The 20,784-nt window shown below is 35.7% G+C and overlaps 1 protein-coding gene across 12 annotated transcripts in view; it reads right to left on the minus strand.

Moving 5' to 3' along the window:
* TTLL5 (tubulin tyrosine ligase like 5) overlaps positions 1-20,784 on the minus strand; it is a 151,484-nt gene that overhangs the window by 72,713 nt on the left and 57,987 nt on the right. For 10 of the 12 annotated variants that reach the window (XR_005557723.1, XR_005557724.1, XM_039351677.1 and 7 more), the window contains 11 exons: positions 20,560-20,622; positions 17,273-17,311; positions 15,179-15,333; positions 14,603-14,912; positions 10,920-11,040; positions 9,105-9,251; positions 7,717-7,820; positions 6,607-6,734; positions 5,486-5,599; positions 4,009-4,398; positions 1,297-1,475 (listed from right to left, as the gene is read on the minus strand). Coding sequence is in view for 10 of the 12 variants with exons in the window: in XM_039351677.1 (XP_039207611.1) it covers positions 1,297-1,475; positions 4,009-4,398; positions 5,486-5,599; positions 6,607-6,734; positions 7,717-7,820; positions 9,105-9,251; positions 10,920-11,040; positions 14,603-14,912; positions 15,179-15,333; positions 17,273-17,311; positions 20,560-20,622 (1,750 nt within the window). In the remaining 2 variants the exon portion in view is untranslated. The remainder of the gene's footprint in view (positions 1-1,296; positions 1,476-4,008; positions 4,399-5,485; positions 5,600-6,606; positions 6,735-7,716; positions 7,821-9,104; positions 9,252-10,919; positions 11,041-14,602; positions 14,913-15,178; positions 15,334-17,272; positions 17,312-20,559; positions 20,623-20,784) is intronic. The other 2 variants (XM_039351674.1, XM_039351672.1) reach the window with 2 other exon arrangements.

Here is a 20,784-nt window from a genome sequence, read left to right on the forward strand (position 1 = left end):
AGAAGAGACAGATATATCTTGTTCCAGCCCTCGCCTGGGTGGTCTGATGTTATCCTTAAGATCAAACTCTGTAGCTGGAAAAGCTGGAGCTGTTGCTAGTGAAAATCAGTTCATGAATTTGCACATTTATTCACAGAGAAATGAAGTAACTCTTCTTTTTATCAAGCTGGGCAATTCAACACATTCTTTTATTCACCATCAATAGTTAGAAAACACTGCAGTCTAAGCAATGTTTGCAACCACTGCTTCTGTTAAAACATTCAACAGGCACCAATAAAGACCTCACACAGAACTAATACCACCTCATAGAATATTACATAGGGAAAAAGTTCTCAGCAATATTAGCTTCATAAAACTTCTATTTGGTTTATTGTCCCAAGTCATGGTAGAAGTTCACCCACCCTCTTTTCAGAATTTTACACTCATAAAAAATGCTTCTATCTTCAAGTCCTTTTATGCAAAAGAGCCCAACTTCATTACTTGCTCTCATGATATCAAGATTCAAGATCACAATTTGGATATTTTATGAGAATTTGTTATAATATTCTTAGCTTCAATTCCTTGATTTAACAATAATGAATTTCATTACATAGATATATTAGTTTTAGATTAGCTATCTTCCAATATTCTCCAGTAATAAGTGACATTTAAAAAGACATTCCTTTCTGGCAACTGTTATCCAAATACCCCTTAGGGTAATTCAATAACCTATGAGTTGCATAATGCGTCAATTGCAACTCATGCAGCTCCTGTTGCCCTCTACAGTATATTGCATTCACCCACAGAGCTATGCATCTCTTTCATTAGACCAATAAAATACGAAATTTAATTCATATAATTAAGAAATGGCTTATTTCTATAAGCCTTCAAAAGGAAGAAAATTTAAAACTTATTAAGCCCGAAGCACATTAGTGCCCTCTACCCATTCTCCATCTTCTGATGAAGTGGATGAATGCATACTTTAAGACTCTAGTAACACAATCATAATGGAATAGCACTAAAGGTTTTGGCATTGCAGAAAGTATGGAGAAATAAAGTTCTCCTCTTAAAAATGATATTTTGATGGATCAACACATTATTAACTTTTTTCAAACCACCCAATAACTGAAGCTCTTGGCAGGTCATGCAGAAAAGCAAGTCCCTGTGATCAAGCACAGTTCAAGCAGATCGATTATAACTTATTTTTACTTGTGAAATAAATCTTAATCACTGTTTGTTTGCTTTGCTCTTTTGTAAATGACACTAGCATCAAATGCTATTTTTATTTGAAGTGGAAAATATGTTTTTTTTAAATACCTGTTGTGTAAGAAGGCTGATGTGACTGGGTGGCGAATATTGTCTAGCTGCCTGCTTCTCTGCCAATCTCTGAAGTTCTGCTGCAATATCATGATTATAACGCTTGTTGTCTTCTGCATCCTTATTCATTCTGGCAGATACACCACGCTGTCTGCTTGGGCTATGACTTCTTGATCCTGCTAAAATGAGTGAAAAGTTTTATTTTGCCATGATTTTTTCCCTAGCTATAAGAAATATGCCTTCTGTGCAAAAATTGGCAAGGGACAGAAATAGTCATGACAAAATAAAAACCAAGTGGTTTATATGAAAGATATTAATACACGATTCTCAAATACATTATGTATATTTCTATAGCTAAATTATACAGCAGTTTTTTCTTCAAAAGTTTTATAAAGAACACAAATGACTTCTTTACAAAGTAAAGATAAAGAAGCATGACAGGGAAATTAATTTATTGAAAAAAGAACAATTCAGAAAGTCAGCAAGAGATAAGGAAAACAATAAGGCGTAAAAAGAAGTTTTATTCCAAAGAAACCTTTGGTTAGATATTTATTAGTGTTATGTCAACTATTTGGAGGGATGCCTTTAAGGAGGCTCTCCAAACCTTACTGCTCAGAATACCAAGGCCCCATGTTGTTGTTTTAAAGCACAACCAAAGCCCCAGCAGAATCAGAATTGATGCTGTACACATGCTCCTTTCCCTGCAATCCTAGCAAAAGTAAAGGGGGGGGGCTAGCCATGCTCTGTCACTATGGAAGTCCTTGAAATGGCCACCAAGAGCCTTTGAGAAAATACAGAATCATGATACTTGGAGTAATATTTTCAGAAGAGTATGAAACAGCCCCTCCATGGTAGTTGGCACTGTCCCAATAAATTAGCATACTACAAAAGAAAAATGAAACAAAACACATCACTTTGAAAACTATTCTTAGGTGAATAGGACAGTCCTTTTCAAAGTCTTAAAAACTTTGGGAGGATTATCAAGAAAACTATAACAATATGTGACACATTACTGTTACAAGTGACAAATTAAAATTTTGAAATACCCTACAATGAAGAATAAGTTTACTTACATCTGGTTATAATTTATTGCATATATTAACAATGTTTTTACTTCTAGACTACCTTTCTTTGAACTCATGTCATTCTGATCAGAAATATTAGGTGTTTGTTGGTGATGTTCTTTTTATATTTCCTCAATAAAATGAAATGTAAATTTAAAATATTTCTTTCTGAATCATATAAAATCCCACAAACATGGACATTCTCTAGTTCCCCCCCCCTTTTTTTTTCTTTCCATAGCCATGTGTGAATCAACTGCTTGCTTAAACAAGACACCTACCTCAGTACCAGGAGCTCATTCTTTGAGAGCTCATTCTTATTTAGACCAATCTGACATTTATTTCAATATTTGACATTATTGGGCTGTTTGCTGGTCTTTCCTCATCCTTTCCTAATAGAGACAAGAGCTAAGTAGGGGGATAAACACCTGCCCCTTTAAATGTTGGATTTCAATTCCTAGCAGCTCCAATCAATAAGAGTAATAATTGGTGATGATTTGAACTGTAATCCAACAGTATCTGAAGGGCCACCAGTTCCCTTCTCCATGGAAATATTTCTTGGGAAAAAAGCTAATAGTATCCAACCATTAAAAAACTGCTCCAGTATTATTTTCAGATAAGAGATCTGTACACCAATAACATGGAAATCTGGCAAAACCTATCTGATCAACAAAAACTCATTCAAAGAGAAAAATGTATACTCTGAAGGCAGAGCACATTGTTTGCAAAAAAGAGACATTCCATCCTTGACATCTTCAGGTAAAGATGCTAAAGGCTGTATTAGAAACATAGGGAGCTTCTCCAAGTGAATTTGTAAACAATATTTAATTAGATTAATACTTTGATTGAGTATAAGGTTTCTTCCTATATTTCTCTGATTGCTAGGATTTAGTGAAAATAATACCAAAAGCCCCATTATAAAGAAGTTCAGAAGCCCCTCTCATTTCTACTGTCAATGAAGAAAGTACTCGTGTGCATGATATTCTACAGTATACCTATTGTCCACTCACTGCAATAACATTCACAAGCAATTATTATTCCCCCCCAAAAAATTAATTTTGGGGATGTCAGTCCAGTTTATTAGTTGCTGCCTGATACCTTGCCCTATATAGTTTCATACAGGTGAATTTAAATAACCACTACTCAGTCTATTGGAGTTTATTGCCCAATTGTGTCATGATAAAACAACAATAAGATTAGACAGACATGATCATCCTATTCTTTGTTTCTGCAAGTTGCCTAAGAATCAACAATATATTTTTTTCATACATGTCCTAGTACTCAAGAACAGGGTCCCCAACCCCTGGGTTGTGGCCTAGTATTGGGCTATGGCCTATTTGGAAATGGGCTGCGGAAGTGGTGGGCAAGTTTGAGTGAAGCCCCATTACTCATGTGGAACCATTCCCTCCCCTCCCCCAACCCCACCCACCCCCGCCGGTCCACAAAGCTGGAAAGGTTAGGGACCACTGCTATAGAAGATAACTGGAGGACAATTCTGAATTAGATTGGATATAGTTCTTTTTCAAATAAATATCTCATAAGAAAAATAAGAATTTATCTAACTCAAAACTTGCACAATTAATTAAATGGTCTTGGATATTAAGATATTAAAAAAATATTACAATAGTGTACCAGCTGAGCATCAATCTACCTGCTTTTGCTGAGGATGGTCGGGTCAGTCTCTGGCTGTAGATTTGCATGGCAGTCTGAAAGGAAGAGAAGGGGCTGACAGTGTAACTGCCAGACCGACAACGGTGTAAACTTGTACTGTTTGAGGATGGGCGGGACACATTTTTTGCTGCATTAGACAAGTTGTCAGGTGCTGCATTGTGAGAAGAAGGGGGAAATGTCGCTCTAGAACCTGATGAAAGGGAAGGGGTTGAGTGATAATCAGGCAACTGTACATTCTCACAGGCAGCAGGTTGCGAGGACAATGGCATACTGATGTTTTGTGGGAGCGTGGTACCATGAGTAAAGGAAGAAGTGCTAAGAACGCTGAATTGCGGTGTATTCTCTCCATCTTCCGTTGACGAAGGAACGCCTAGTTAAGGGAGAAGAAAAAAATCAAGGCAATCAGGGCAATTCATATTTTTAACTGGACACATCAAAAACCTCCTTAGTTGCACTATGTTTTACAGGCTTTAGATTTTTTTATATAGCATCTGAATTTTCAACAATTTCATAAAAGAACTCTAATAGCTAATAAAAATATTTCTCAATATATTCTAGCCAGTCTGTATTTATATTGTTAATTTTATCATTTTACTATGATGTTCTCCACATGGATACTCAGTTTTCCATTTAATAATAATTAAGATACTCAAAGGTAGAACAGTACTTATTCCCAATTATTTGATTCTTGCATGTAATATTTATAAACAGTACTGCATCAATTACAACATTTGTTCTTTACAGTAAATTAAAACAGTATTCATAAAGTCAGTCTCATACATGAAACAGTCTATGATACTTTTTAACTACTGCACAACATTTCTACTGGTTTTATATCAACAGTATAGTATACTGTTTAGCATATTAAAAATTCCCCCAAAAGTTTTTGTGTATTCAATGTTCATGAAAATGTTTAACTTAAAATGCATTGTGGAAAGGATTAAAAATATTAGAGCTTATTTCATTGATCCATCCATTTGTTATACTAAGCAGTATCAATACAATAAAATATTGTAAAGAAATATACTATTAACTCTAAATTAGAAATTAGAACTCTAAATTTGAAAAAAGTATAACTGTTAGTATCTTGACAGATTCACTATGAGTCTAAATTTATCTGAATACTCTTGTCTGTCTGTCTGTCTATCTATCTAATCTATATTTTTATCACATTTATAAAGCTGCCATATATCCAGCAAAACCCCAGGTGGCAAACATAACATATAAAACATCAATAATAAGAAAACACACACAACAACATAAAAAAGGCTAGACCAAGACCTCTTATAAAAATATCAGGACAGCTATGTCATGGGAAGAGGCAAGTCTTCACACACCTTCTCTGGGTGGAGGTTGTTCCATAGAGAAGACACCATGACAGAGAAAGCCAACAAAAAGCCATTAAAGTTTTGTCAGAGTCTAACTATACAATTTTACTCTTTTTCCAATTTTCTTACTGGGTAAACTAGTTCCTTTGGGTTGATCAACTTTCGGCTGCTCTACTACATTTTCCTTCTCCACTGGAAGTTGGGACTGCTTTTTTTCATTTTTTCCCATCTTTTCTGAGTTATCTGAAAAGAGTTTTCAAAATTAGAAGAAAAATAAGCAATGTATGATAATGATTTTCAGTATGACATTTTCTAAAATAATCTTAGATTAATTGCATTTGCAAATTATATACATATACACACACACACATACATATATACATATACACACACACACACACACACACACACACACACACACACACACACACACACACACACACACACACATATAGTTTCTAATTATACTAAAAATGTGAATCCCGGGTATATTCATGTTGAGAAAAGTAGTCAACACCGGGATAAATATAAAAACAACTATTTAATAAACTAACAACTAGTTTATTAAACAGTTATTTTTATATTTATCCTGGTGTTTAATATAAACAAGCCTGTGGTTAAAAAGAGTCACTAAGCTTTCGTCAGGCCAAACTACCGATGTCATCAGAGTTGGAGTAAAAGGAGATCAGGAAGGCAGCTCATATAACCTCCTGCCTCTGCGTCCGGCTCCTTGAGCGTGTCATTGGCCCGTTGATTGTATTAATCCGTACCGCGCAGAGTTGTTCTGCATCAGGCAAACTGTCCTTGGCTCCGCTAGTTGTTTTACGATCCTCAAGTGCTCTTTTAGAGCGTGTGCAAGCACTTGGAGGGCGGCTGTCAACCAGTCCCTGCGCCCAGTCTCCCTCCCTCCCAGGGCCATTATCCTCCCCCACCCCCAAGGCCATTGTCGTCTCCCCCGTAATTCCTCCACCCCAGTCCTGCAAAAAGTAGCTGTTCTGGCATTCCTGCTCTGTGTCTTCCCACTCCCTCCCCCTCCTTCCAGATCGCCTCTGCCACTCCGTCCCCGGCTTAGGGCTGACAGCTGCCCTTCAAGTGCTTGCAGATGATCCCACAAGACTGTGCCCCAGGCACTTTAACAGAAAGAACCCAACACTGAGTGAATCCAAGTGACTTTATCAGGAAAAAGCAAGAACATTCCTCATTTGCTTCTTTACAATTATACTGAAGGATTAAAAAAAATGGATACTCACTGCCTTTGTTCCTGTTTTCCAATTGGCTATTACTATGCTTCGTAACTCCAGGATTTGTTCCCAGGAAGACACTTGCTGATTTATTTTTGTGTGTGTAAAAAGTCAGTACCTCCTCAAGATCACTTTCACTAAAATGAGAAAGGGTGTATACAAGAATAAATGGCCTTACAATGTGGTGATGCAGCTGCAACAGCTACTATAAGATATTTGAAAGGAAGCTCGGAGAGGGTAAGGGGAAAAGAAAGACAAACTGGAAAGAACTAAAAGAAAAAAAAAGATGTTTTTGTTAAGCTTGGTAAAATTCCATGCTGCATTTAAGGAAAGAAATACTTCTAATCGTCCAAAAGCTAATAATAAAAATGTTAGCTATTATTTCTATAAAATGTATAGTGTCATTTTGATGTAGTAGTTAAGGCACCAGGCTAGAAACCGGGAGACTGTAATTCTATGCTCTCTTTAGGTACAAATCCAACTGGGTGACCTTGGACTAGTCACTTTCTCTCAGGCCTAGGAAGGCAGCAAGGACAAACCACTTCTGAAAAACCTTGCCATAAAACCTACAGGGACTAGTCCAGATAGCTGTCCAGAGTCAACACTGACTTAAAGGCAACCCCACTCCAAACAGAACTACAGCATTGCATGTTTCTTATGACAAAATTACTGTTAAAAATCCCATAGCCTTCTCTGTAATTTAAACACTACCTCTCCAGAGCTATATTTTACCATCTTCGTTGCAAAATGGATTTTGCCCCTTCTTTAGGGCCATGCTACCATGAAAACAGAGAAAGAAGGAAAATCCCAGAAGGATATAATTCTCCCATCCACAGTGGAGTACATCCAATTCTATTTCCCTTTGAAAAATAACAATACTTTATTACTACCACTAAACAATTGTACTAACTAGCCACAAGCTCAGTACAGGTTAGTATATAAAGCAGACTTCTGAGTCTGAAGAATCAAGGTAGGTTTTGCATTCATGAAAAACACAGAAATAAATATATAATAATCATCTGACATATGGGAGAATAAAAAAGCAATACCTTCAAAAAGTTACAAATTGCTCTCCAATAAGAGACAATATAATTCTTGTTCTAAATGTTTAATTCATACCTTGCTTTAGTGATAAATTCGTGAAAGCCTTCCTCATCTACCCCCTCTTCTTCCTCTTCCTCCTGTTTCTTCATTGCCTTTTTCTGAGACATTTGATCTGTTTCCTAAAAATCAGCAACAACAGATTGCTGGACAAAAATCTGAATAGATACAGAACTTGCCATAGGTGTACTTAAATATCTAGGTTTTTTTTTCAGTTAGAGAAGCAAAATATTGTTCCACTGTGAGATCTATTTGGGCTTTGCATGCATTTTGCATGTAATTTTTATTCTGTATCTACAAACTAAAGAATATTAAGCCAAAAACTTTGTGGATAAAGGTGTTTTTCTAGTTCTGTTAATTATGGAGGTTATAAATTGATAAAAAACAATTACTGAATGATATCTATAAGAAATTACTGTGAAACACATACATTATGCAAACATTGCAACTGAATATTTATTTTAGAAGATCAGATACAAGTGTATTAAGTTATTGTATTTCTATGATATCATCATTTGTCATTTGTCCCCCTTTCTTACTGTCTTCCCAAGACACCATTTGCACTGAAGAAGATATTAGTAATGTCAACGGAATCCAGTACTGAATTTACAAATATTGTGCATCAAGAATTTTGACCACTAATGTACTTCATGTTGCAAAACATGAAGTAACTTCAACTTTCATTTAAAGACCTATTACTAAATAACCCTGGTCTTTTAAATTAGTTTCTACTGGAGCATAATCACATTAAAAAAAACCCAACAAAAATAGCAAAATGACTAGAGACGTCTTGACCAATAGTTTCAGAATTTTCATGATTTTCTTTGATTATAAGGGCAATGGATCTGAACATCAGTTTAGTAAACAACTTTATTTGCATTTCAAAAACATAAATGAAAGTTACTGTCAAAGTTGTTGCAATAAAAATATCAGAAAATATTACTAGTTTGACAAAGAAAACAGGTACTTCAGAGAATTATTTTGTTAACTAAACAATCAATTTAACATTCACACAAATTATTAATGGCTGTCTGTACGTTTTGGAATTGCCTATTTATGCCAAATTACAAAAATGCAAGGAAAACAAAATCTCAAATAAAGAACCTTCTGCTTTCACTGCAATACTTGAAACGGGACTGAAGATTTGACATTACAATGTGCAAGTTCCGGAAGTTAGTTGTCTCTCATAAATAACTTGGCAGATTACATTTTTAAAAAATCACCCCATCATTGCACTAGACATCTGAAAAGGTAAAAAATGAATGACTTATGCTGCTGCTTTTTCTTCTTTGCACATTGGATACAATGAGATTCATTAAAGCAAAAAATAGAATGATCTATTTGAATATGAATTTCTAGAACTTGTAAATTAATATTGCGCTGGTGCTAGCATAGTCAATACTCACCCTGTTGTAGCAGATGATGAATTCACCCAGCTGGTGAGCTAAGATGCGCCTACGGTCATAGAGAGCCAGGCGCCGACTTGGAAGTAGCATCCTCAATGACTGTTGAAGATTACTGGCTGCTCGCTTCAAAAAGCGAACCACAAGTTCCTGCCATGAAGAAACAACACTGAAGACAGAATCCAAACATTCAATTTTATTAAAAGTATATCTACATTTGTTTAAAAGAAGCCACACTGTAAAGAAAAATGTGTGACAAAAAGGATGGAATGTGTGATCTCAAGTATTCTAACACTGCCCATCAAAGCTTGGCATGCTTTGAATGTATCTTGGAAGAACTGTTCTAGAGCACGCGTGGTACCTCCCTTCTGCTCATTCAAGTCCTGTCTTTTTTGCAGGCTTCCATGAGAGCTTGAAAAGACACAGCTGCTTTGAATTTCACATTAAGTTTCATAGTTGCTTTAGTCAGTTCATTAAACCAGCCTCTTTTCTTCTACTATGTGGAACACTAGAGAGGAGACATGTTCCCACGAGTTCTAAAACAACCTTCTAAATCAGGAATGTCCAACATTGGAAACTTTAAGACTTGTGGACTTCGCCATGGCTAATGGGGGAATTCTGGGATTTGAGGTCCACAAGTCTTAAACTTCCCAAAGTTGGACACCCCTGTTCTAAATGTTTTTAAAGCATGTACAATGCTAATGTCTATTATTGCTGCAACTAACTACAGATAAAAAGTACATATCTGAAGGGCAGCAGATTTCTGCATGTCATTTTGATGAGGTACACTTTTGCCACCATTATTCATTACTTTTGGTCATACTATCTTACTTTAATGACTGCATTATTATTATCATCATCATCATCATCATCATCATCATCATCATCATCATCATCATCATCATCATCATTTCTTCCTACTTTGTCACCAGATAATGGTGGAGAAGAAATACTCTCCCTGGAAAATATTAAACTGCCTGGTATAGTGTTTGATTTCAAATACATTCTGTCTCCAGTTTGGATTTACTTTTGGCCAGATGCCCTACTAAACATGTAAATGAACTGCTTCATAGCCAAACCATTACATTTCACAATTTACCTCTCATTAGCATTATATTAGATTGGCCTGAATTGTTACTCTAAATATTATTTTTCACAGCAGAGCAGACAAAGTAGCTCTTAGAAAGCCAGTTTTAATTTTCCACTTGGAAAGAGTGGGGTAACATTTTCCACTGAAGCAAACTGATTATTCCTTATTTCTGACATAAGGTTTCTAATCTTTGAGCTAGATTGCTCACTATGCACTGCCTGTTTTCACAAAGTCTCCATTTGGGCTAAGATGACAAAGACTATAAATGTGGAGCAATATCATTAAGTGCTCTAAATCCAGTACTTTATATAAAACACCCAAGGTGATTCTGTGATTGGGGGGAAATAGAAAAACAACTCAGAGATGTTATATACAGCATTTAAGAAGAGATCATGTGGAACTAAATGCAAAACAAATGCAGCAATCTAAACTGGCTATCACTTCAGCCATGCTTTATTCAGCTAAACTTAATCTCTATCAGATTCCAAACACTTCTATTTGTTCTGCACATCAATAAACGAGACAGGATCAAAGAGAGGCACTCAAATTGTTTCAAATTACAGAGAAAGGTAAGATGTTTTAATATGGCAAATGGTTAAAACGTTCAGCATTTCTGCTCAGCCCTAGCAGGGAGGAATCAGCTTCATACTGACTATGATTCAGGAATGCTGAGTAGGAACAGCTGGGTCCCTTCCTGACAAGAACTGGGCAAGCACACCATTTCTTACCATCTGCTCATCTTCCTTGGCAGCCCAGACTGGGTTGTGGACCTCATCACCAGCCTCTTTCATCAGACGCAGCTGGACACGCTGCAGGTAAGCAGAGAAAGCTCTGCGAGCCTGAACTTTGCTACAGAAGAGAGGTAAAGGTGGCCATGAAAATACAGCTTTTACTCTACAAGACCTTTGCCAATCATTGTTAGCTGTTAAGAAGGGGATAAATATTTTAGAATCTGGATCAGCAAAGACAGTTTCATTGGAATCAAACTGGATAAATCCGATTAATCCAATAAAACTGGAGAACTGAATCACAGAGCTGCAAGCAAAAAGGATCAAATTTCTAAATTTCCAAACTGAAATTTCATACTGCCAAAACTTTCATTTCTCCAAAATAAATATGGAAGATAAGTGCAAGCTTAAAACAGATTTTTTTTCTCTCAAACACAATCTCAGAGTGCAAAGTCAGCATCTGCACTTTCTTGCATATTCATGCAAATCAAGATGTTTGCTGCATATTAATTGCTGTTTGAATACTGTGGGAATTATGGATGTTATTCAAACTAAGTGGAGAGGATAAGCTCTTAATACAATTTTCACTCCTCTTCAAAGAATCTTGGCCAAGAACATGACCATTTAAACATTTCCCATGTTTTAATTTTTTATCCTCTGTACTTCATTCTACAAATTAACTTTGCACTGCCTCAAAAAAATGAAGTTACATTAATGACCAAAGCTTTTAATGCCTCAGCAACACAAACCTATCAATTTACTTCTGTAAAATGCTGGCAGTGTTTCTTCTCATTAGTCAATGGTTTATAAGAAATACACCCCATCCTCATGTTGTCTTATCTAATGGGACCCAGGAGGAGAGACTTTTCTGCTGGCCTTTGGAACATCATACTCCTGATTGGTCCTGCTGGCCTTCAAAAGACTCTAAAGCCATGGCTCTGTCAATGGGCATGTGGATCCCGTTATGGCTGGACAATTGTATTGATTGACGCATGACTTGCACTTATCTTCTTATTATACTTTCTGGTTTTAATTTGATTCTAATCTATTTTAAATGAGTTGTTTTTACTATATCTTGTTTGTTGGGTTTTTTGCTTGATTGTTTAATTACTCTATGTGAATTGCCCAGAGTCACAAATGTGTGATGGGCAGCTATACAAAATAAATAAATTCTTGCTCTTATATTGTTCAAAATATACTATGGGACCTAAGCCAACTGCAATATCCATTCACGTGTTTCCACTTTTGCAGAGAACAGACATGCCAAATTATAAGGTGAAAATTCTATAACCTATAAACTGAAATTAAGAGATTCCACCTTTGCCAGACCAGATGACAGGAAATGGTTTTCTATACATAAAAGCTGGATCTATACTCAGTCATCCTTTATTTCCATTAAAATTAATATGAAAACTTGCTGATTATTAACTTAAATCCCTTCAATTTCCATGTGACACAACTGCAAATAATGTTAAATATGGATCCAACTTGGAAGATAAATATATAAAAACACATGGGGGAGTTAAGATTGTCCAGGATCTTATACATTAGGATATATTTTCCATATAATATGTCAGCTGAAATATTTTTATTTTTCAATTTTAATGTAGCTGTCAAAACTTGTGAACAAGAAAAGTTTGTTGAATACTCTGGATGCTCACTTATCTTAGAAATGAATACCAAAATAGCAAGCAAAATCTATATTTAAATTGTGATATTTTTTTTTCAAATCGTATGAGACAAAAGTAAAGAGTTACAACAGTAATAGAAAGTGATATCTGATGCCAACATAGTATGAAATGCTGTCACAGTAGTTTTAAATCCTAGAGAAAGAAAAGCCTTTTCTAAATAAAATGCATTTGAATGAAAATCTATTCTGGACAAATAAACTTTCTTCATATACAATTGACTAAGCAGATTATATTAAATTTTAGAGAAAATGGCAGCAAGAAAAATATAATATCTCTAAATACAGAACATCAAATTACTATGACACTGTCTTACAAAAGTGACCAGATACACCTTGGAAATTTAAACAGTGCATGAAGGTAAAAACCCAAGGCAGGCTTCAGAAATCAGCAATGGCAGATAGCTGTCAATTACCAGAACAATAAATCAGTACCAACAAGCAACGATTAATTTTCAGGCTGAATTGCTATCGTGTAATGTTTCACCAGCAACTGCAGCTAGCATCTTAAGAAGCAGTGAACTGCTTTGTGATGTAACTATTGGCAGCTCACAGGCAACAAAGACTAACTTGTATTTGAACCTGGCAAATTGATTTCTGATTGCTCAGTCACAGGAGGCCAGGGAGGGAAAGGTCCCTCATCTCCATCTGATCCATTTTGGAGACATTGCAGTCAAACAGGTTCTTGATTAGCTTGTCCTTGAAACAGGCTATTGGTTGCTTCTTCGTGTAGGTCAGGGGTGCCAAACTGCTGGCCCATGGGCCAGATGCATCATAGCAAAACTGCGCCCACCCCATTGCTGGCAAAAAAAGTCGCAATATGTCGCAACACGTGATGTGACGTTGCGAGTTTGACACCCCTGGTGTAGGTGGATTTCTGACTGGTCTAGGAAGCTGGAACACAACCATTTAGTCCCAATGCTCATCATTACTTGATTATCACCTGCTGTGACGGACTACATCACTGCCAGTAAATCATTACCAGTATAATCTTTATCAGTCCGCCACTGCCATTATGCAGCTAGCACACTTACTAGCCTCCTGCTCCTTCAGCTTATCTGTGAGTGACAGCAGCATTTGACCCACATGGTCACAACCAATCTTTAGTAGAAGTCAAAGGAATGCTGTGACCCTAATACAATTAGGTTCCAAACACTTTTTGGAGCTCAGTTATTGTTTTGTAAGAATTTTTTTTAAGTAGCTGCTTGACAATGCCTTCCAGAAATTTACTACCATTGGTCCAACAGCTTGCCTAGTAAGAAAGAATCTGGCAATACCTCATGAATTCAATACCAAGTAAATCCCCTGTCAAAACAGTAAGGCAGAGGATGCTCAAGTGTTCCATCAAAGGTGCCAGGGCATTTAGTTGGTAGTAAAGGATCTCCTGGTCACACCATCTCGATACCACTTTCAAGTCTGGAGCTGGCTCTGAACAATCACTAGTAAAATTGTTTACAACATACCTGTTCTTTGTTCTAAACTTAAAGTTACCTTAAGTCAGAAGAAATGTTTGGGGAAACTGGGGCTTCAATAGTTGGACCAATGATGCAAAATAGAATGGACTGGACCTGAGTGTCTGGAGAATTTGAGATAGTTTTATTTTTTTAAATATTTAGAACTATTACTATAATTTGGGGAATTTTATGCCTTAAAATAGTGAGAAATTGTGCTATTAATTTTCAGTAATAGCGGTTGGAGGTGGTTATGAAGATAGAAAAAAATGGATTTCAGAAGCTACTGATTACCTTTTCCTGCTTTAAGTTCTAGTTTGTAGCTTTCAAAGAGGAAAACTGCTGACAAAAACACTGGCAGCCATCCATGCATCTTATACCACTATTTTATATTACATTCCATATTTAGATATTAGAGATGTTCTACCACAACTCAGCTATTTTGTGTGTCAACTGCCACATACCCCAGTGCAACCAGCTATATAACACAAACAATGGAGGAATCACAAGTCTTTTAGCCAAATCAATCCCATGAACTCTCTTACCTTAAATTCCTGTTCTCTTGCAGAATCTGTAGCAAATTAAATGGAGGATCAGCATTCTTTGGCACCGGTTCCAGTTTCTCTTGAGGAGGCAGCCCTTCATTTACAGGCTTCTCTTCTGGTTCCTTTGGTAATTTGACTTGGTGGGGGGGCTTCACCATCTCTGTCAACTGTGGTTTAAATTTCACCGGCATATTTCTGAGAGAGCGGACTGTTTCACCCTGGCATATTTCTAGCTCTTCATCTTCTATTTCCTCCTCTTCTTCACATTCTGTTTCTGACTTGAGGATAAAATCAGCTGATTGTGATGTACCTGTCAGAATCAGTATATTTCCAATTCTCAACATTTTAGCAAACTAATTTTGAAAAAAAAAACAGGCTCTGATGTATGTCACTCAGTACTTGCATCTCTAAATGAGTAATAGTGGATTATATAAGAGCACTAGGTAAGCCAAATGGGAAATCTATATGAACTTTTTTTTAAATTCCAAAGATAGCATCTACACATATAAGATACTGTTTTGCTGCATTAAACCTGTATATCCACACTATAGGAAAATAAACAGGACATGTATATACCTGACAATCTTGACAATCTTCCTGGTCTCGGTTTGCCAAAACGACGCTTTTGTTTTCGAACCTCTAGTGATAATAGTTTCCGCTCGTACAAAGCAGCATGAAGCTGAGCGTTACAATCCACAATGTCCAGACCCAGTTCAGCAGCAAGAGCTAAACTGCAAAAATAGGAACAGAGAAAATTCTTCATGGCTTTTGTCCCAACGTCTAAATGATCTTCCCCTTTTGCCTATATTAGAAAAAAAAAGGACTCAGTACACTGTCACTTCTGAAGCCACCAAACCAGTTTGAACAAAGTTACCTGAGTGTATCAAAAGTGAGACCTCAGCTTTCAAGAAAAATGAAACAAAATATATTAAGGATTCGAAAAGCAAATCAACGCCTTTTAAAACCAAATGTTAAGGTAGCATTCTGCCACCCTCCTTAAATCTTATTGGGCTGATAAAACAAAGAGGGCGGCAGTTTTGCGGACCACTTTCAAAATGATCAGTTCCCGGGAAATCCATCCACAATTCATAGTAGGAAACCAAACTTACCTGGAAATCCCTACAAAAGAATACAATTGAAATAAAACTAGAGAAATTGTGGTGGCACAACAATAGTAGAGGGATGTTACTGAAAACTCGAGCTTGGAGGCATTAATGTTTACATTATGATCAAACATGCAAGTAGTTGTCTATTATAATCTCTTCCATAATTTACTATATGTTATTCTATTCTTCACAATATAAGTAAGATATAAATTCATATGAGGATTCCAGAAAAAGATTGGCAAGCCTTGCCTTCTATTCTTTTATATTAACAGGACAATAGCCAAGAATTAAGAAATTCTGCTGGAACAACAGAAAAGCTGATTTATATATAATATTCTATAGTGTTCCAGTTAGCCTTTATATGGCTATCTGGGATTAAGATCCATAGCAATTAGATTTATTCTACTATTCCCAGTAGGGAGTAAGGTCATATATTTATCCTGGTCAGCCATTTAAGCTCAAAATTGCTCTGTGAAGTAGGTAACGTTGAAAAATCATTAATTGCCCAAGAATTGCCTTTTGTTTAAGAATTCAGAGCACTGTATTCAAGTCATCCCTAATTTTATCTTCACAACAAACCTATAAAGTGGGATGGCTGAGAGAAAAGGAATAAAAGCATCCAGAATATTCCATGGTCTGAAAGGGATTTAAATGACCTCTCTACTCCCATGTCAACATCGGATAGCTTCATGTGTTAGGTGATGGGAGTTATTATGGGTTTGGTTTGTTATGATTTCAGAATCCAAATAAACTAATTTTAGTGTTGATATGAATTTTTTGCATTAGCACTGGTAACCCTTCAGAAAATTATTTTTCAAAATGTATACGTTCACATGTTTATCTTAAAACTAATGCATGAGTATCAAATGCCAAATATGAGGTAGAACTGTGCATAAAATCCAATACAAAATTAACTAAAAGCAATGCTAGTTCAATGGAATATATGTAATATTGAAATGAACATTACAGAGTGAATACAAGTCAGCTAGTCGATATTAGTCAAATTTAGCAACTATTATTGTAGAAATCAAATAGTTGACTACAAAGTTGTACAGTAATAATGGATTAAAGTAGCAAAAAGTGTCTGGGGTAGTTACAAGTATTCTACAAATTGTCATGCTTGTCTTGCCTTAGCCTCATCAGCAGTTATCAACCAGATGTTGACAAAATGGATCAAATATTTAACTCAAGGAAGGAGTATTACATATATAACCAATGGGCATTTACTCCCTTTATCCAAATGAAAATCACCAACCCAAAGATTACTAAAATACGAATCTGATCTGCTTACAATTGGAGCACATTTTTAATGCTGGCAGCTAAACAAATATTTAAATAGCTTGTGAAAAGTAGGTAAGATGAAAACAAGTTATATAATTAAGACCTCTTGTATTTAATCATTTTTCTCTGCCACATTTAAAATTGCATTTTGACAGCATATTTGGGAAGGTTCTGGTCCAGAATTCATGTACTATTCTTGTCAGAGCTAAAATATTCAGGAAGTCCTATTTATAAAATAATGGAGTCCTTTGCATGACATCAGAAGCCTCATTTCAAGTCTTACCGAGCTCGTCTAGGAACTGGCCCTTTCCTTGAACTTCCCCTATAAAGAAATAGAAGTGATTATGTAAGTTATAAGACAGGCTTATCTCAAAGCACAATAAATCTATAAAAATACTGTTAGAAAAACTAAACTGTTTAATAAAAATGGCAGCAATGCACAAACCAAAAGCTCACAGTAGATTCATAATGATGTCCAAGTCTACTATTGCAGGGGGAAAATGTCCTGCTTTGAGTACCTAAAAAATTTGACAGACCACTGTGAGAAACAAAATGCTGGGCTAAGATGTGCCTTGTTATAGTAGAGCTGCTCTTACATTCCTACCCATTCTTCATCCCAAGGATTCACAAACATATCCCTTGCATTTCCACTGTCAACATGCATAATCATTGATAGATCTTCCCTCTATTAATATGCTGAATAATTTCAATGTGAGCACAACAGTCAGTACATGGGTGCAACAGCCAAATTCATATACTCCAGCAACTATCTTGAGTGTCAAATCTTTACCTGGCAGAATCATTATGGTAACAAAAAAAAAATTAAAAAATAAAATAAAGCAGCAATTAGGTATTTAATGGTTTTTGGAGCACTGCTTGATTCCTGGCTTACTACTGCTGAGGATGAAGTGGGATGGGGGACAATATCATAAACAAGTTACATAATGATTCCATAAGGTTAACCATTTTAAAATACATGATCCACTGGCATGGGTTTTACCTTAGATTCACAAAACAATTCTATACCATTTATTGCTTGATGTGGTACCCTGAAACAACCTTGGTCTGTTAAAGAGTATGACATGCAAGCATTTGAAACATTTTGAAAATGTTTACTGCAAATATTTTTGTTTGAAATGTCTTAGTTCCACCTCATTTCCAAATATATTTTCTATAAATAAATACATCTCACACTCAGTCATTTTCCCCTTTAGGAATATTTTGTTTTCATTAAAAATTAATATTAATCCTAGCAGCGAGTAGGAAGATTGAAGGACTGAAGGACTGAAGGACTACTGATGGGTAATTATCCTAAAATATATTCCCTCAAAAGTTCAGCAAACAGCAACTGTAGGACATGGTATTCTCAATGAAGCCATATGTAATCAGCTTGTGAACATGCAGCTCCATAGAATAGTATACAATGGACAAGGTTGGATTCAATGCCTGATACTTCTAATTAAAAGAATCTTGAATGGATGGATGGATGGAAGGAAGGAAGGAAGGAAGGAAGGAAGGAAGGAAGGAAGGAAGGAAGGAAGGAAGGGAATAGTGTAGTCTTTGTAACAATATTATGTCATTATGGATTATATTATTAGTACTGTTTATATAATAATGGTATAAAACAAAAATTGAACTCCCATCTCAGCAATGGGAGATATGGCTCAAAAATTATATCAGATTAGTTTCTAAGAAAAATAATATATCAAAAGAAGTTTTCAGATGGAACTATTCTAATGTACAAATATTCCTAGATGCAGAATACTTGCATACAGCCTAGAAAATTTAGAAATAGTTCAAATATATACTGTATTATGTAAAAAGTTACATATTTTTATATTTGATCATTTCCAATTTTCATATGGAGAAACATATTTACATATGTCAGCTTTTTCCAATCTAGTGCATGGACTACAACTCTTAAGAATTTCCAGCCTGCATAGACCATAGCCTTACTGGTAGGAATTCTAAGGAGTTGTTGTAATCGAAGAACACTAAATAGTTTATATACTAAAACTTCAATTTATAGGACTTAGGTTTAGCAGTCTCCAGATTTAATCTAATCCCAGTTTATATATGCATAATGTCATTTTACTCATGCGTAGAATGTCATTCATAATTTTACACATATGGCCTGTTAAATCAAGGTTACATAAAACATTAGATCAATCATAAATTTAAACACCGTGTTAAAGGCCATTAATAAGGATTCTTAAAAACCTAGTAATTATTGGATAAAATGACAGATCTAATGCAGGTCTGTAAAAATTAAAGAAAAAATGTTTTAAAAATTGGTAGATTAACAGAAGATCTTACATTAGAATGGTTCTATTTCACTGAACTGATTTGAAGTCAGACATGACTTCTGACTTCAATAATAGCCGGATTATTTGGTGATACCTAAATGTTGTACATAATAAAGAGTCCAAATAAAATGCCACTGAACTTAACAAATTAACGGAACAGTAGAAGACAGTTGTAAAGCTGTTGAGGCATTTGGACAGAGAACTGTTGGGAAAAATTGTAGATTTAAAAGACTTTGTTCTAGTTCAGAAAGCCAATTCTTATGTTCTTGGGATTGTCTTCCTCTTATTTACATATTAATTATTCTGTCTTCCTCAGCTTATAAGTAGTCATCAACAATTTAAATCTTCCTGTCATACAGTTTCAGTACTATTTTTATAAGCACTCCTTCTCTATGTTCACTATCATTTATCATATTTTTTAGCACTTTTTACTATTTCAGTTTGATTCAATTTACATAATTTTACTTTACTGACATAATTACTGAACCACATGGCACACAGTGAAATCCACATTCTACATCCCAGTGTTATTTTCCTTCAATATCCCGGTTTTTCCCAGGCTGCTACCATGTCTTTCTTTTGATAACTGCAATGCAATGCCAAATATAATGTGCTTTAATATTACAGTGTTGTAACTCTTATTGGCTGGAATGGTTTCAAACTCTGGCTGCACTGATACACAGAATGACTAGGATACACACACACCCTACAATGATGTAGAAAAGAAGTTACTAAGAAGTGAAAAAATAAAAAGGAACTGAGATATTAAAAAAAAAACCTATGGAACTATCTTCATCCCATTACACCAACCCATCCCACCCAGGCAGGCAGGCAGGCAAAGTATGTTGCAGACCTCATCAGAACTTCAACTGGTAGAGTCCAGGATCTATGCTGTTCCGCACGCCCGTGGAATATTCTCTCCTCCCCCAGGCAAGACAGGCCCCCATTCTCCTGGGCTTACAAAAAGGAGTTAAAATATACCTCTGTGGCTTCACATGTGGAGCCCAAAGAAGCATGCAGCTGTGGGACTGGCTAGTGCCCTGAAAACCATCCCTTCAATTTTTAATTAATTTTAACAGAGTTTTATCATCACCAGCATCAAAACTGACACCAACCAGAGCATAGAAAAATTCAAAGAAATAGTGCAAGATCAGATGATGTGAACCTACTGAGCTGCGCTTGTATTTCAAAGAATTACTCCACAACGCTGCGTCTCCTACAAAAGAACCTCACTGTACATGTTACACCACAACAATTTTCCTACCTTTCTTGGAAAAGACGAGTAGCCAGCATATAATTCATTGTTGTCTTATGTTCCAGAAAAGGCCTAAGAAACCAAGAGTAAGAGAGTTAAATTTCACCATGAAAAAGAAAAGTATTGGAACAGAAGAAAATATCAAGTTATTATAAAAAACAAGAAGGGAAAAAAAGCCTACATTATATGCTTGGAAGGAGGAATACCCAAACAAGTAAGGATGTCATAGTATCT

The sequence above is a fragment of the Crotalus tigris genome, unplaced genomic scaffold (assembly GCF_016545835.1).
Source record: "Crotalus tigris isolate CLP2741 ecotype Arizona unplaced genomic scaffold, ASM1654583v1 scf7180000018371.15429387391:27106975, whole genome shotgun sequence".
Lineage (NCBI taxonomy): Eukaryota > Metazoa > Chordata > Lepidosauria > Squamata > Viperidae > Crotalus > Crotalus tigris.